This window comes from Schistocerca gregaria, chromosome X, assembly GCF_023897955.1.
Source record: "Schistocerca gregaria isolate iqSchGreg1 chromosome X, iqSchGreg1.2, whole genome shotgun sequence".
Lineage (NCBI taxonomy): Eukaryota > Metazoa > Arthropoda > Insecta > Orthoptera > Acrididae > Schistocerca > Schistocerca gregaria.
This window is the reverse complement of record NC_064931.1, coordinates 569,048,574-569,066,811: the sequence shown is the minus strand read 5'-3', so window position 1 is coordinate 569,066,811 and position 18,238 is coordinate 569,048,574. Positions and strand designations below refer to the sequence as shown.

At 41.1% G+C, this 18,238-nt stretch overlaps 1 protein-coding gene across 17 annotated transcripts in view; it reads right to left on the bottom strand.

The window, feature by feature from the left end:
* The window catches only part of LOC126299340 (catenin delta-2), a 468,367-nt gene that overhangs the window by 43,799 nt on the left and 406,330 nt on the right, over window positions 1–18,238 (bottom strand). For all 17 annotated transcript variants that reach the window (XM_049991178.1, XM_049991175.1, XM_049991184.1 and 14 more), the window contains 2 exons: window positions 6,123–6,262; window positions 523–761 (listed from right to left, as the gene is read on the bottom strand). In XM_049991178.1, the coding sequence (XP_049847135.1) occupies window positions 523–761; window positions 6,123–6,262 (379 nt within the window). The remainder of the gene's footprint in view (window positions 1–522; window positions 762–6,122; window positions 6,263–18,238) is intronic.

The following is an 18,238-nucleotide window of genomic DNA, read 5'->3' as shown; positions in this document are numbered from 1 at the left end:
CATCCCCACTTATCATCAAATATACAATGAGGAAATTATCATCAATGTAACATGCTGTTGTGTCCTATGTGGCTCCATCAACAAACAACACACTCCAGTGCCAAAAGCTGGTTAGCTTACAATACCTGAATTTCCTGGTTATTATTACACTTCATAACTTGTTTTCTAGCAAAAGAGTTAATTATAAAAATGGGGGCTTACAAAGCTTACCTCTGACTTGCTCTATGAAATATTATACCTTTATATGATGTAATACCACACACAGAATTAAAATTTGAGAATACAAAAGCAGCACAGCAAATTATTAATCAAATTAAGAAGACTAGCTGGATGCCAATTGAGCTGACAAGGATACAACATAGCATATAGCAATTACACTCTGCAGAAATTACTGGCATCAACGTGCACGGTAACACCAATTCGCAGTAATCAGAATTCAACACACATTAAAAGACAAAGTTAAAATTTAAAACTTTTTTCCTTAGTTAGTGAAAGGAGAAAATACACCCAAGAGGACATTACCTTTCTGCTGTGCACCAACTCTGCTTTGCGTTGGAACAGGATGCTTATCATAATGAGGATCTTCCACTTCTTGGCATCTATAGGATAAGTTTCTCAACACACATACACAGTTTTCAACACTTTTGTTACCAATGTTTGATTTTTCAATCGCCGACCTCACAACATACAACAAGGAGTCAACTAAACCATCACATTCTCTCAGTTTTTTCCTCGCATACTCTCCTGCAGAACTAACATTCCTTTAAAAAGAGACAAAATAACATCCCATCAAAAATGTAAAGGAAACTTTTCAAATATTTACAGTTCAATTCATGAAAGATCTCTGATACATATGACTCATTATATTAGTAATTCTTTAGTTAGTAATAACCATGCTGTTTAGAGATGGTAGCCACCTATGATTATGGGTGATTTGCATTTGGAATTTTAAATTTACTTCCACCAATAAAAGAGCAGAAAAAGGCCACTACTACATGGGTTTCATCAGCAACATATAAAAATAATGTACAGTAGGTAGTCATAAAATTTTAATTAATCACCTTGAAAACATAACATTACAAAATTAATTTCTTTTCTCCTGTTTGCAGTACGTGACTGCAGTCCTGGAACACACAGCAAACCTCATACCACAACCCTGCTAGAGGGAGAGAGAGAGAGAGAGAGAGAGAGAGAGAGAGAGAGAGAGAGAGAGAGAAAAGGGCAAAACTTTTGGAAAAGTGGACTATTGCAGGATAGGTTGTTTCCTGCATTTGAAAGGGAGTTGGTGGTGCAACAAATGCACCATTATATGACACAATGATTAGGTGGTGCAAGCAGTGTGGTCAAACAATTCTGAATGATTAAGAACAAAGTGGCAGACTATCTCCATGTGAAGAACTTGTATTCGCGAGAGAAGTATAGGCTGTGTTGCTCGAAGACTGGCATATGCCCACAGAGGCAATAACGAAAATCAGTCATGATTCAGTTTTTAGCACCGTATATGACATTTAAAAAGCTCTCCAAACCGAGGCAGCAGCAGAAATGTTGCAGCTGTCAGGTCAATCCAGATAATATCTTTAACCACCTAATAGCCAAGGACGAGTGCTGTGTGTATTACTATGCTCCTGAGAGGAAAGGAGCAAAGTAAGTAATGCAAACATGTGGATTCACCACCATTGAAGCAGACGAAGATCCAACCACCATCAGTGTTTCTCTCTCCCTTCATCTGTCTTGGTGTAGAAATAACAGATTATGCTCATAAGGGGCAAACGACACAGGAGCATAGAAATAAAATCTGCTGAAGAGGTTATGGGCAGCCAGCAAAATGAAGCATCATGGAAAGCTGGTTACGAAGATGTTTTGTTCCACAACAATGTTCCTGCTCATTCTGCACAGGCCTCCATCATATATGCTGTTACTTTGGGCAATCAAAATTTGCCCCACCCACTGTACACCATCAGTCCAAAAAGTTTCAACACTGCATTAATTAAAAAAGAGAAAAATATTTATTATCACATCTTCTACTTAGTCTCCAACTGCTCAAGTAAAATTTACATATCATTCATGCGTCCATGCGAAACTGGCAGAAAAATCCTCCTCTGAGATGTAGTTTATCTCACACATGAAACTGGCTTGAATTTCAGTTGTTACCAAAGTGTTGGCCCTCCATGTAAATTTCTGCATGTTGTCATTTTGTGGTAGTTTCATAAAAATGCAGTAAATGAAGCAGGCAAAAGGAATACAAACATCTCAAAAATGAGATTGACAGGAAGTGCAAAATGGCTAAGCAGGGATGGCTAGAGGACAGATGTAAGGATGTGGAGGCGCATATCACTAGGGGTAAGATAGATACCGCCTACAGGAAAATTTAGACCTATGGAGAAAAGAGAACGACTTGCATGAATATCAAGAGCTCAGGTGGAAACCCAGTACTAAGCAAAGAAGGGAAATCAGAAAGGTGGAAGGAGTATATAGAGGGTCTATACAAGGGCGATGTTCTTGAGGACTAAATTATAGAAATGGAAGAGAATGTAGATGGAGATGAAATAGGAGATATGATACTGCATGAAGAGTTTGACAGAGCACTGAAAGACCTCAGTCGAAACAAGGCCCCGGGAGTAGACAACATCCCATAAGAACTAATGACAGCCTTGGGAGAGCCAGGCCTAACAAAACTCTACCATCTAGTGAGCAAGATGTATGAGACAGGTGAAATACCCTCAGACTTCAAGAAGAAAATAATAATTCCAATCCCAAAGAAAGCAGGTGTTGACAGATGTGAAAATTACCGAACTATCAGTTTAATAAGTCACGGCTGCTAAATACTAACACGAATTCTTTACAGACGAATGGAAAAACTGCTAGAAGCCGACCTTGGGGAAGACCAGTTTGGATTCCGTAGAAATGTTGGAACATGTGAGGCAATACTGACCTTACGACTTATCTTAGAAAATAGATTATGGAAAGGCAAACCTATGTTTCTAGCATTTGTAGACTTAGAGAAAGCTTTTGACAATGCTGACTGGAATGCTCTCTTTAAAATTCTGAAGGTGGCAGGGGTAAAATACAGGAGCGAAAGGATATTTACAATTTGTACAGAAACCAAATGGCAGTTATAAGAGTTGAGGGGCACAAAAAGGAAGCAGTGGTTGGAAAGGGAGTGAGACAGGGTTGTAGCCTATTCCCAATGTTATTCAATCTGTATATTAAGCAAGCAGTCAAGGAAATAAAAGAAAAATTCCGAGTAGGTATTAAAATCCACGGAGAAGATATAAAAACTTTTGAGGTTCGCCGATGACACTGTAATTCTGTCAGAGACAGCAAAGGACCTGGAAGAGCAGCTGAACGGAATGGACAGTGTCTTGAAAGGAGGATATAAGATGAACATCAACAAAAGCAAAACGAGGATAATGGAATGTAATCGAATTAAATCGGGCGATGCTGCCGGAATTAGATTAGGAACTGAGACACTTAAATTACTAAATGAATTTTGCTATTTGGGGAGAAAAATAACTGATGATGGTCGAAGTAGAGAGGATATAAAATGTAGACTGGCAAGGGAAGCGTTTCTGAGGAAGAGAAATTTGTTAACATCGAGTATAGATTTAAATGTCAGGAAGTCGTTTCTGAAAGTATTCGTATGGAGTGTAGTCATGTATGGAAGTGAAACATGGACGATAAATAGTTTGGACAAGAAGAAAATAGATGCTTTTGAAATGTGGTGCTACAGAAGAATGCTGAAGATTAGATGGGTAGATCACATAATTAATGAGGAGGTATTGAATAGAATTGGAGAGAAGAGAAATTTGTGGCACAACTTGACTACAAGAAGGGATTGGTTGGTAGGGCATATTCTGAGGCATCAAGGGATCACCAATATTGGAGGGCAGCAGGGAGGGTAAAAATCATAGAGGGAGACTAAGAGATGAATACACTAAACAGATTCAGTAAGATGTAGGTTGCAGTAGGTACTGGAAGATGAAGAAGCTTGCAACCACAAAGTTTTGTCATACATGACAATTTTTTTCCAGGAAAGAATTGTCATGTTTTGCATTTCAATCAAGTTGCAGCAGGCATCCACATGCCATTTTTGTTCACAAGTCAAGGTTTGTGGGACTGCGCACACACTTTTCTCTTCTTCAAAACGTTCTGGAGAATGTCTCAAACATTTGATTCTGAGACACTGTTCCACTGTGATGTGTAACACAACAATGTTGGCGTGCTATGTGCATGTCCACTATTTAACATTGCCTGCTAACAACTGACTGGTTGAATGCACATCTGTTGTTTACAATTGTCATTTCAAGCTGCCACCATAGTTACTGTGCTGATGCGGCTTATACACCACAAATAAAATAAGTTTTAGAACTTCTTAGATGCATGTTGTATTCTCCTGACGCAGTACCCACTGATTTCTTCCTCTTTCCTCAGATGAAAAACCACTCTGTGGTAGACATTCCCAGGGCGACGATGACACAATTATTAAGGTGTAACATTTCCTAAACACCCAAAAGGCAGAGTTCCTTACAACCCAGGTGCCCATCAAATCATCGATAATTGGGAAAAATGCATCACATGGAAGAGGGAACATGCAGAGAAGGCTTAACTCCATCACCAAGTTTCATGACAGTCTGATTTGTTTGAGATGATAATTAAAATTTTACAACTACCTATAGTACGAGGGTAATCCCAAAAGTAAGGTCTCCTATTTGTTTGTAAGTACATGGACCTGTTTATTTCTACAACGGTTTAAATCAGTTAACAGCTTGAACATTTAGCTATTTTTCGACATAACCACCATTTCTGTCCTTGCATTTTTGTAGACGCTGTGGCAGTTTTGGTGTGCCCGTGTCATATCAGCTCGCCTCCATGCTGTTCAGAAAGTTATGAACCTCTTCTTTCACCTCGTCGTCAGAGCTGAATCACTTTGTGGCCAAATGTTCTTTTAATTCAGGGAACAGGTGATACCCACTGGGTGAAAAGTCAGGACCATAGGGTGGGTGGGTGATCATGTTCCACTGAAACTGTTGTAGGAGAGCAACGGTTTACTGAGCGATGTGTGGGCAAGCGTTGTCATGGAGCATGTGAACGCCCTTGCTCAACATTCCTCTTCTCTGGTTCTGAACTGCCCGTTTGAGTTTTTTCATAGTCTCAGAGTACCTGTCAAGTGTTAACTGTGGTCCCAGTGGACATAAAGTCGACCAAAAATACACCTTTCCGATCCCAAAAAACGGTTGTGATGACTTTACTGGCAGACTGCGTTTGTTTGGATTTCCACAGCTTTGGGGAAGAAGGATGCCGTCATTGGCTTGATTGTTGCTTGGTCTCAGGTGTAAAGTGGTATGCCCAGGTTTCCTCACCTGTGACAATTGTGTCCAGAAAGTTGTCCTGTTTGGCTTTAAGGTGGTGAAGAAATGTGCGGGAAGCATCAGCTTGCTGCCGCATGTGATCCTCAATCAGCATTCGTGGCACCCATGTTGCACACTCCTTCTGGTAATTCAATGTTTCCATTAAAATTCTGTGAGCAGTGCTTCAGGAAACCTCAGCAACCAACATGCAGAGATCACCCAGGTTGATCCACCAATCTTCATGCATGCTTTGCTCAACCTTCAACACTGTCTCCTCAGAAATTGACAGTCTCCCGCCCCTTTGCTCGTCGTGAATTTCAGTCCGACCAGCTACAAACCCTCTACACCACTTACGAACATTTTTGACATCCACGCACGACTCACCATACACTTCCGTCAACTGGCGATGGATTTCAATCGGTGCATGCCCTTTCCATTCAAAAACCAAATAACTGCGCGCAATTTGCACTTGGCGGTAACATCCAACAGGAGCTCCATTCTCAACAGCTGCCAAGCCAAGACTGAGCACCTCAGCGCGGTGTACTCATGTTTACACACAGCGTGTGAAGAACTCTTCATAAAAGTGTGACCAACTGCCATAGAAGCAGAGTTCTGTACTTATAAAGACCTTACTTTTGGGATCACCCTTGTATTTGTGTCATATCAGACAGCACGTAACTGAGAAAAAGCAAAAGGCGTATGAATAAACCCTCACATTCAATTTGCTCAAATTTTTCATTAATTCTTTAACAAAATTGGAACTACAATCCTTACCGCAAAACTCCTGATGCATTCCTGAATATTGTTGACCAACATGTTTCACCAGATGATGTGGAATCCCAGCCAGAATGAGGGATAATAACATGGTTCACAATCACTGCAAGGCCATCATCTATTATTGATCTCTTTAGGTCCTGGAAGATAATAAATATTATACAGAACAGAGCAGAAGAATAAATGCAGATACATAAACATGCCATCCCCCCTTGCTCTCTCTCTCTCTCTCTCTCTCTCTCTCTCTCTCTCTCTCTCTCTCTCTCTCTCTCACACACACACACACACACACACACACACACAAAAACAACAACAACAACAACTTCTGTGTTACCATACTAAACTGCTTTACAATATTGTACATAATGACATTAGTAACTAAAATTATTTCCTTGTCTTACATCACAGTATTACTTGATGTCAATATCTCCTTCAGTTCTGGAAAGTTTACACTTGCTGCAGAACTGAGGTGATGCTAACTGACAGCTGCAGATTTTTCTGTTTTCATAATGAGGAAAATTTATAATAATGATTGGTTGAAGAAAGACAGGCCAGGAATTAATATATTAGGAGTTCTGCTCTTATGTGAAAATTAGAAAAATAACTACATAAGATGATAAAAAACACAGTTTGTTGATGACTTTGTCATGTTGTCAGTGATGAAATGGACAGTACAATTCTGCTGTCAGCTTTGAATGCTGGTTCTCTAAATTTTCCCTGTGGTGTTCCTCAAAAAGAATGTTGCCTTCCCTTCATGGATTCCCATTTGAGTTCCCGAAGCATCTCAAACATGCCTGCACGCTGAACCACCCTCCTGATAACAAATCTAGCAGCCCACCTCTGAACTGCTTCAACATCATCCTTTAATATGACCTGGTGCTAACACTTGAGCAATACTCGAGAATGGGTGGCACTAGTGTTCTACACCTGGTCGTCTTCACAGACGAACAACACATTCCTGAAGTTCTGCCTATACACCAAAGTTAATCATGTGTCTTCCCTACTACCGTCCTTAAATACTCGAGCTATTTCATATCACTTTGTAACATTAAACCCATGTATTTCATCAACATGACCATATCAAGTGGCACAATATTAATGCTCTATTCAAACATTATAGGACTTTTTCCCACTCATCTTCATTAAGCTACATTTTTCTACGTTTAAAAGTAGCTGCCATTCATCCCTCAAAATAAAAATTTTTCCAGCTCATCTCGTATCCTCCTACAGTCACTCAAGAATGACATCTTGCTGCATACCACACCATCATCAGCAAACAGCCACAGACTGCTGCTCACCCTGTCAGTTGGGTCATTTATGTATTTCGAGAATAATAACGGTCCAGTCACATTTCCATGTGACACTCCTGATGATAGCCTTGTCTCTTGCCACTGAGGACAGTGTATTGGGTTTTATTACTTAACAAGTCTTTGAGCCATTGACATATCTGGAAATCTATCCCGTATGCTCGTACCTTCGTTAACAGTCTGCCATGGGGAACCCTGTCAAACACTTTTTGGAGCTCTCATTTCAGAATCTAAGTGGAGAAATGGTGCTGTAGACACACAAAGTGGAAGAACACTACACTGCCATGATTGATACAATGTTGTGAGTTTTCACAGATATTTTCAACACCGGTGAATTTGACATCTTTTATAATTTACTTACTGCAAGAAACACTATGGAGATAAAAAAAATTAAGAAAGAATGATGTCTTGCAGAACATTACTTAATGGCTTAACTGAAAACTAAGTAGCACATATAGTCCAGAAGCTCACTTGTGATGGAAATATATTGGTATTCATGGCAATAAATAGCCCTAATCTCTTTAAGGTCCGCCTCCAGTAGCCGAGTGGTCAGCACAACAAAATGTCAATCCTAAGGGCCCGGGTTCGATTCCCGGCTGGGTTGGAGATTTTCTCCGCTTAGGGACTGGGTGTTGCGTTGTCCTAATCATCACCATTTCATCCCCATCGACGCGCAAGTCACTGGCGTGGCGTCAAATCGAAAGACTTGCACCAGACGAATGGTCTACCTGCTGGGAGGCCCTAGTCACACGACATTATCATTATCTCTTTAAGGATGCCCACATAGAAACTGGCATCACTGGTCACTAGGGAGATGTAGCAACAATGATTGCCAAGGTACAAAGAGGAGTAAAAAGACTTACAGGTTCAGCAGACCATATAAAGAGGCAGTAATGTGATAACTAAATAAGTTTTAGCTCTAGACACGTGCATACAGACTAACTGTGGCTGAAGTTGAAAGAATAATTCACCAGATACTGGATAAATATATGCTTAACAGAGCAGTCATGATGGGAGGGATGCTCCATGGTATACAGTCACTGTCAAGAAACTTATAAAGAAACAGAGATTACTGTGTAATACGTGTAAACAAAGCACAGGGTTAGAGATACTGAATGAAATGTGTTTGGCTAACAAGACAGCAGCAAGTGAAGCCTTCAGTGACTACCATAGTAGAATGTGATGGGAAGATCTTTCACAAAACATGAAGAAATTTTTGTCACAAGTAAAGGCTGTTAGTGGCAGCAAAGTTAGTGACCAAACAATCGTGGATGACACAGGAACTGAAATTGAGGATATCAGAGCTGAAGCAGAAATGATGAACTCAAGTTTTCAATGATGCAGAAGTACTGCCATGATTTAATTCTTACACCACTCAATAGATAAGTGAAATACTTGTTAGTGTTAGTGCTGTTGAGTGCTGAGTAACTGTTTAAGGAGATCAGACAGCTAAGGCAATCAGTCTCCTGTTCACCCACCAGGATAGAAGCAATGTACCCAATCCATATTCATACACAGTAAATTCTGTATGCAAGTGTGAGAAAGTGTTATAATTGTTTGCGTAGCATGTATTTGAGGCAGAACATGAGAACCAACCCGTATTCACCTGGTGGGATGTGGGAAACTGCCTAAACATTACACCCAGGCTGGGCAGCACACCAAACCCTCCTAGTTAATTTGCCAGGTGTGTTCAAACCTGGGGCTGGGATACGTACCTGTCCCAGATGCGGTCGTGTTAACATGCATGGATACCTGGATGGGTAGTGGTGTTGAGAAACAGCTGAAATCTCAAACTGAAAACAGCTCCAGCACCTAGCGGGATCTCTGTCAGATACTACAGCAAATTTGCAGCTGAATTCGCCCTTATTTCAACTGCAATATACCGTAAATAACTCAAACATAAAACTGTGCGCAGTGGTTGAAAGAAAGTGCAGATCAAAGCAATCTGCTACATCGTTAGCAGTAGTGATCCACAACATTATCATCCAAGTTCACTGTTGTCCATCAGTTGTAGAATATCTTATCATTTTATGAGCTCAAATAAAATAAGGTATCTCAAACATAGCAACCTCACCCAAACACTGACAGTATCAAACCAACAAATTTTTTTCTCACATGACATTCTGAAAGCCATGGGTTGAGGCAGTCATGTAGTCTTGGCCCCTGGGAAGTATTTGGCTCAGTACCACACCAATTTTACTAACAAAATTATTTTAATGTGATGTTAAAACACTTTGTTACTGGGCTGAGATTTCTTGGTAAGGAAGGTACCGTTTGTTATCTTAGATGGAGAGTCACTGATAGATTGTTTTTACCTAAGTAATTACTTATTCACATGATCTACGGTTGTTTCTAAGCAAGCAACAGCCTGGCCTGTTCTCACATCGTACAGCAACAGTTTTTTGGACCTACCCCTGTTACCTCAACAGTATGTCTATCCCTTTATACTATTTATAAGCATTATCCATGCCTCACCTCATCACCTCAGCCACTTCTTAGACAGATTGTATCATATAGTAACACCATTCCACACATCCCTACATCAGCACCCTTACAACTAGGATCTACTTATTGCTTACATATACATGCATGCTCTGCAAGCCACCATATGGTTGTATGGCGGAGAAAACCACATACGACTACCAGTCATCATCTTTCCTATCCCACCCTTGCAAATGGAGCAAGGGGAAAAATAACTGTCTATATGCTCCGGTATGAGACATAATTTCTCTGATCTTGTCTTCGCAGTCCTTATGCCAAATGTACATTGGAGGCAGTAAAATTGTTCTGAGGTCAGCTACGAATGTCCAGTCTTTAAATTTTCTTGATAATGTTTCATGAAAAGATCGGAATCTTCCCTCCACAGAGTCCCATTCAAGTCAACGCACCATCTCTGTAACATTTGAGTGTTGATAAAACCTAGTGATAACGAATCTAGGAGTATACTTCTGAACTGCTTTGATGTCTTCCTTTAATACAGTCCAGTGTGGAGCCCAAAACACTCAAGGAATTCTCAAGAATGTGTTGCACAAATTTTCTATATGTGGTCATCTTTGTAGATTAGCTACACTAAAACTCTCTCAATAAACCAAGCTAACCATTCATCTTCCCTATTACTACCTTAAATGCTCGTTCCTTTTCATGTCGCTTTGCGACGTTAAACCTGGATATTTAATTGACGTTACTGTGTCAAGCAGCAAACTACCAACACTGTGTTTGAACATTAGCAGATTTTTTTTCTACTCATCTGCATTAAACTAAATTTTTTGCCACTTATTGCAAGCTGCCATTCATCTCACCAAACAGAAACTCTGTCAAAGTCATCCTGTATCTTTCTACAATCACGACGACAGTACTAGCCCATATACCACAGCATAATCAACAAACAGGCACATACTACTGCTCACCCTGTTCATCAGATCATTTATGTACAATGAGAACAAAAGCAGTACTATAACACTTCCCTGGGGCACTTCCTAACGATACCCTTGTCTCCAATGTACTCTCACTGTTCACGTCAACATACTGGATTTTATTACTTATGATGTCTTCAAACCAGTCACATAGCTGGAAACCTATACTGTATGCTCAGACTTCCGTTAACAGTCTGAGTGGGGCACTGTGTCAAAAGCTTTCCAGAAATTTTGGAATACTGGATCTGCATGTTGCCCTCTATCCACAGTTCGCAAGGTATTGTGCGAAAAAATGGCAAGCTCAGTCTCACACAAGCAGTGTTTCTAAATCCATGTTGATTTGGAAGAGAAGCTTTTCTGCCTGAAGACAGTTTATTATATGTGAACTTAAAACTGTTCAAGAATTCTGCAGCACCCCAGCATTAAGGATATAGGTGTTACAGTGTAAAGTCAAGCACCGGCACAAGAGAGCAGAGAGGGCTGCGAAGATGACGTCAGCTAATTGCACACTGACTGACTCCTCTACAGGATGACAACATGATGGCAGAAGACATAAGTGCCGAGCCAACTGACTACGGCCTACTTCTAGAGCAACATCAAGATTAGGCACTTCAAGGCCAGCGACTTAGGAATTGTATACACTAAAGAGATTTCTTATTTTCATGTTGCCCTTTGCTTGCAACACTTCTGCGTTACTGTCAAAGTTAAACATTGTTATCAATTCATTTCGTAATAAAACTCTTCAATACTATTTGGTTGAATTGTTGTCCAGCGATCTGAGAACCAAGTTTCCTAGACATGCCAGCTTTGACAACTAGGCAGGGTTCAACATTGGCAACAAGTTATAAGAAGAACCCAGTGCCTGGCGGCCACGGATTTTCTTTTGTGTTTTTCTGGCACCTTGATTCTACATTGACTTTTCTTTGCAGGGGTGTTTTTACTTGCTTTAACAGTGTGTCTTACAGTGCTTTTGATAATCAGTGCTTTCAAGTGGGCATTTCGGAAATTTTCTTTGCTTTTGAACTTATTTTTATTGCTTGCCTTGTCTGTTTATTGCATTTGTCTTTTCCACTATGAGCAACCCACCCCCTGCTCAGGCACCTCAGCTGCAAGTGATAGATGCAACGCAGCTAACATGGATGTTTCAGTTTCAGACCCAACAAATAATCACAGTGCTAAACATGGTACAGCATCTCCTGGCGAATCAAACAAATACAGTGCAAAATACAACACCGGCTGAAGCTCTGAGTGCCATACCACCTTTTAACCAGTTTAGTGAAAAAGTGGCTGCAACAGTCTGAAGTTCATGTAATTGCTCACAATGTACCAGATAATGTGAAACTGCATTATTTATTGTCAACAGTAGGAAGTGCAGTGTTTCCCCTTATTCAGAAATTATTCCCTAGCTCTACTCCCAGGGAACTTTTCCATGACTAGGTTGCAGATTTGCAAACTAACTATTATGACCAACAAGTGAATGTGGTAGCAGAGGTACCAATTCTTTAATTGCAAGAAATGGTTAGAAAAATCTTATCGCGAGTGGGTAACAGATTTGCAGGATATGACCAGGAAATGCAAATTCAAATGTGCTTGTGGTGCTTTATACTTAGATGTGACGTTGGGTGATGTGATCGTGTACAATGTAACTGATGACAGACTTAAAGAACAGATTTTCCAACAGTCCAATCCATCATTTCAACATGTAGTGCAAATACTAGATCAGTTACACTGTCAGAAGCAGAGTTCATTTTGTTTGCAATAAATAGTATGTCGAGTGTAGTTCTAGAAAGATCTGCTAATGATATTTTCATGGATATTAATAAATGGTTTAAAGCCAACTCATTGACATTAAACTTTGAAAAGACTCACTACATGCAATTCAGAACTTGTAAAAGGTTTCCACCCAGCATATGCATAAAGTATGAAGAAGAGCAGATAGAAGAGGTTGACAGTCTTAAATTCCTGGGATTACAACTTGATAATAAATTCAGTTGGGAGGAGCACACCACAGAACTGCAGAAACGCCTTAACAAATCTGTATTTGCAATTCGGGTGTTAGCAGACAGTGGCGACATAAAAGTGAAAATGCTTGCATACTTTGCCTATTTTCATTCCATAATGTCATATGATATAATATTTTGGGGTAACTCTTCAAGTCAAACAAAAGTTTTCAGAGTCCAAAAGCGTGTAATACGTATTATTTGTGGAGTAAACTCACGGACGTCTTGTAGAAACCTGTTCAAAGAAATGGGTATACTAACTACTGGCTCTCAGTATATTTACTCCTTAATGAAATTTGTCCTAAATAATATATCTCTTTTTCCAACAAACAGTTCAGTTCATGCACACAATACCAGGAACAAAAATGGTCTGCACAAGGACTTAAAAGCACTTACTCTAGTTCAAAAAGGGGTCCACTACTCAGGAACACTCATCTTCAATAATTTGCCAGCAAACCTAAAAAATTTTGTTACAAATAACGATCAGTTTAAAAGGAGCCTGAAAGACTTACTAGTGGCCAACTCCTTCTACTCCATTGACGAATTTTTTAATAGAAACAAATGATGTGTTGTATATATTTATACTATTAGTATTGTTATTTCAGCTTTAAAAAGTGACATGTTCCACATCCACGAGGATCTCCTCAACACGGATCTATGGAACGAAAAACTAATCTAATCTCTAATCTAGTACGACTCAGGTGCTGTGTTGGCCAATACATTTGAGCAGCCACCAATTTGTCAGGTTGAGTCGTCTCTTGCTTGCGACCAGCCCATTAGGCAGCAACAGGATCTGCACGCCACGTCACGTAAACAGTTCTCCATGATGCAGCAACAGCTCTCTTAACATACGAACAGAATTAAGTTATGCCCTCGGTTCTATTCACAGCACCAACGCCAAGACTGCCCGTCCAGACAAGCACAGTGTTATGCTTGTGCCAAGAAAGGTCACATACAATCCATATCTTTGCAATGGAACAACCATAAGAATTCTGCCCACTCATAAAAATCTAGTCACAAGGCCCATGTCATAAATGCAGTGTAATTAACACCTGCTCCAGGCATTAGCAAAACTAGGAAGCAAACAGTTTCTCAAACTTTTCGTTAATTTGCATATTAGTGGAAAACGTGAAATTTTTATTGGACACGGGTGTCTGTGTTACACTGCGAGGTGGCGCAGTGGTTAGCACACTGGACTTGCATTCGGGAGGATGACGGTTCAATCCCGTCTCCAGCCATCCTGATTTAGGTTTTCCGTGATTTCCCTAAATCGTTTCTGGCAAATGCCAGGATGGTTCCTCTGAAAGGGCACGGCCGATTTCCTTCCCTAACCCGAGCTTGCGCTCCGTCTCTAATGACCTCGTTGTCGACGGGATGTTAAACACTAACCACCACCACCACCACCACTACACTGCTGAATCATAACACATATGAACTGTTAGGCTCCTCACAACTGTCTAAAACTAGCATGCACCTGACTGCTTATAATGGATAACACATTCCCGTTCTCAGAAAATGTACACTGTCAGCCATGTATTGCTCGCATACGCAATCTGTAACTTTCACTGTGTTACAATCACACAATTGTGAGAACACATTTGGCCTTGATTCGTTTGGCTTTAAAATGGTTCAAATGGCTCTGAACACTATGGGACTTAACATCTATGGTCATCAGTCCCCTAGAACTTAGAACTACTTAAACCTAACTAACCTAAGGACATCACACAACACCCAGCCATCACGAGGCAGAGAAAATCCCTGACCCCGCCGGGAATCGAACCCGGGCTTCGGAAGCGAGAACGCTACCGCACGACCACGAGATGCGGCCTTGGCTTTAAAATTCAGGACAATGTGTTGTCAGTGTCTGCATTCAATGCAAAAGACAGTGTAGCTAGCTTGCTGAAAGAATTCCTTGAACTCTTTTCTGAAGGTTTAGGCAAGGCTAATAATTTTGTTGCAGATATTGCTATGAAAGACAATGCTCAGCCGAAATTTTGCCAGGCCACAACAGTTCCCACTGAGTTACGGGACAAAGTGGCAGCTAAACTGAAAAAATTGGAAGATAGCGAAGCTATTACACCCATATAAGCTAGTCAGTGGTTTGGCTCCCCAAATAGTCAGGTCGCATTCGCCTGTGTGTTGACGAAGTCTACAGTCAACCCACAAACCGTGACTGATACTTATCCATTGCCACACCCTGAGGATCTCATGGTCAAATTAGGCACTGGTCACTACTTTTCAAAAACTGATTTGTGTGACGCATATCTTCAAATACCACTAGATGAAGAATCTCAAAACGTATGTGTTGTGAACACTCATTTGGACTTGTTTAAATATTTGCGTTTGCCTTTTGGAGTGCTTCCGCACCTGCCGTTTTCCAAAGGTATTTTGAACAGCTTACTGCACAAGTACTAAACTGTTCAAACTATTTTGACGATATTGTTGTAGCGGATTGCACACCTGAAGAACACAATGCAAAATTGCATGGTTTGTTTCATGTGTGATCTGGTGCAGGACTAAAGTGTAGACTGGACAAGTATGATTTTTTAACCCTGAGTTGCAGTATCTTGGCTATGTCATAAACACTCACAGTGTCCATCTGCTTCGGCCACAATCGTTAGCCATACATAATCTGCCAGTTCCTTGTAATGTCGCAGAATTGCAGTCAATCTTAGGGAAAATGAACTATTATATTTGATTCATACTGAATGCTGCACAAATCGCAGCTCCATTGCATCACTTGCGCCACATGAATGTCCAATTTGTTTGGACGGATGAGTGCCAAGACGCTTTTCACAAACTTATAGATGCATTTCTCAGTGATCAATGTTGGTTCATTTTTATCCTGAAAAACCAGTTGTGTTGCAAACTGACTCTTCCTCTTATGGAATCAGTGCAGTGCTTTTGCACATAATTGGTGACAAAGCCAGGCTTATTGCTTTTGCATCAAAAGTGTTGGCCAAAGCTCAGTGTAACTATCCACAAATAGAGAAAGAGGCACTGGCAATTGTGTATGGTGTCACCAAATTCCACCACTATTTGTATGGCAGAAAATTCTACTTAGTAATGGATCACAAGCCATTGCAGTCCTTGTTTCATCCGATGAAGCCGATTCCTGTACAAACTGCCAGAAAATTGCAATGATGAGCTTTGGCTGTTGTCTCAATATCAGTACGAGATTGTGTATCGTCCGACAGCTCAACATGGTAATGCGGATGCACTTTCGTATCTTTCGATTGGCCCTGATACAGACTTTGATGCTTCTGCTGCATCTTCTTGTCACATTGTCGCTCATCATTCTGTAGTACCCCAATACTTTGCATGTCAGAATAGACTCGCTGTACAGAAAGGTGGGATTCTTGTTCAAAATTACAGTGGACAGTCACATGTGTTGATTCCCAAAGCTTTGGAAAAAGAAGTGTTGCAGTTACTTCACCAAGGACACTGGGGGATTGTTCATATGAAACAGCACATCAACACTGTACTTGGCAGGTATGGACACCCAAATAGAACAGATGACATCACAGTGTCATGCATGTGTGGAAAATCACTCCACTCCACTACAAAAATTCTCTGCTTGGCATAAATTGCAATTAGCACTGCAGTGTGTGCACATAGACTTTGTGGGACATTTTTGGAACACTCGTTGGTTGATTGTGGTATACTCTTATAGAAAGTTTTCTTTTGCTGTGCCAATGAACTCGACAATGTCACGTAGCACAGTTCAGGTGTTGTCCTCTATATTTTGCCTCGAAGGCTTGCCTTAAGTCATAGTGTCAGGCAATGGCCCTGAGTTCACATCAAATGAATCTGAAACATCTGTGAATGCAATGGCATACAGCATCTAACTAGTGCACCATTACATCCACAGTCAAATGGCAAAGTGGAACGTTTTGTCAGAACTTTGAAGCAGCAGATGGCCAAACTTCACACACACACACACACATACACACACACACACACACACACACACACACACACACACACACACACACACACACACCAGGGGTCAAGCACTGCAACTGTTTTCGCCTCCTATCATCCACGTCCACGAGATGGACCATCGCCGGCGGAATTGCTTCACGGATGCCGCCATCTAACACTACCCCACCTGCTCCACCCTTCTCAGCACTTTTTTAAAAGGGTTTTTAGCAGAAGCAGATGGGGGGCATGAGGCGAGATCCTTTGTCGATTTGGCACATGCATGTATCTCACTTCAGGCCCAGATGGATTGCAGTGCCGACATCACAGTCAACTTTGCCACTGTCACGTGTATGAATATCCATCTGTATCTCTTCCCCCAGATTCACAGAGCCCTAGGACAGCATGGCCACAGCAGCCGCCAGAGGGTGTCATCACGACACCATGGAATGACCCCACCGAGTCGGAGCCTTTGCCGCCTCCACCTCCTCTTCTCATCCTACCGATGGAAGAGGACACTGCCCCCTCACAGGCCGCAGCAGCCGACGCCTTCTACGTCTTGCTATGAGCCTCAGGAGGTGGACATGCACCCTTCTGGTCATTTTCTGGGGGATGTTTGCATCGAGCGAAGGCCGGATGTCCCCTGCAGCCACAGCTTTCAGTCCCTCAGAGCATCCACACCCCTGCCTCCCCCGCTGTTGTCAATCTCCCTATGTGACAACGGTCTGTTGCTTTGGGGGGAGGAATGTTACGGTGTAAAGTCAAGTGCTGGCATGCCAGTTGGAAATGAGAGACAAGAGAAGGTTGTAAAGAAGACATCAGCCAATTGCACACTGACCAACCCCCCCCCCCCCCCCCAATACGACGACAATGCGATGGTAGCGGCCTTTATGCGAATAGGACATAAGCACTGCGCTGACTGGTCATGGCCCACTTCTGCAGCAGCATCAAGATTAGGCACTTCAGGACCAGTGACTTAGGAATTGTATACACTGAAGAGATTTCTTATTTGAATGTTGCCCTTTGCTGGCAACACTACTGCGTTATTGCACTTTTTTCCTGTCATTAGGGACTTTGTGCTGGGAAAGATATTCATGCTACATGAATGATATGTAAGGAGCCAATGCCATCCAGTACTACCTGTAAAACTGAACTGATATTTTGTCCGGACTTGTGACTTATTTGTTTCCAATGCCAAGTATATCCATTTCTATGTCCTCCATATGGGAGTGTTTGCAACAGTAAAATGATGGTATGTCCATATGATCCTCCTACATGAATGATTTTTTAAATGCAAAATTTAAAACTTGTTCATAGGCTTTGCTTCCTGAGCATTTTCAGAGTTTTGTTATTACATCATGGTGGGTCTTTTCCATCCCAAATCCACTTGTTTGGCACATACTTCTCCAGAGCACAATTTACAAACAGTTTAAACTTTGCTGATAATTCCTCTACATCCATCATATTAGAACTAA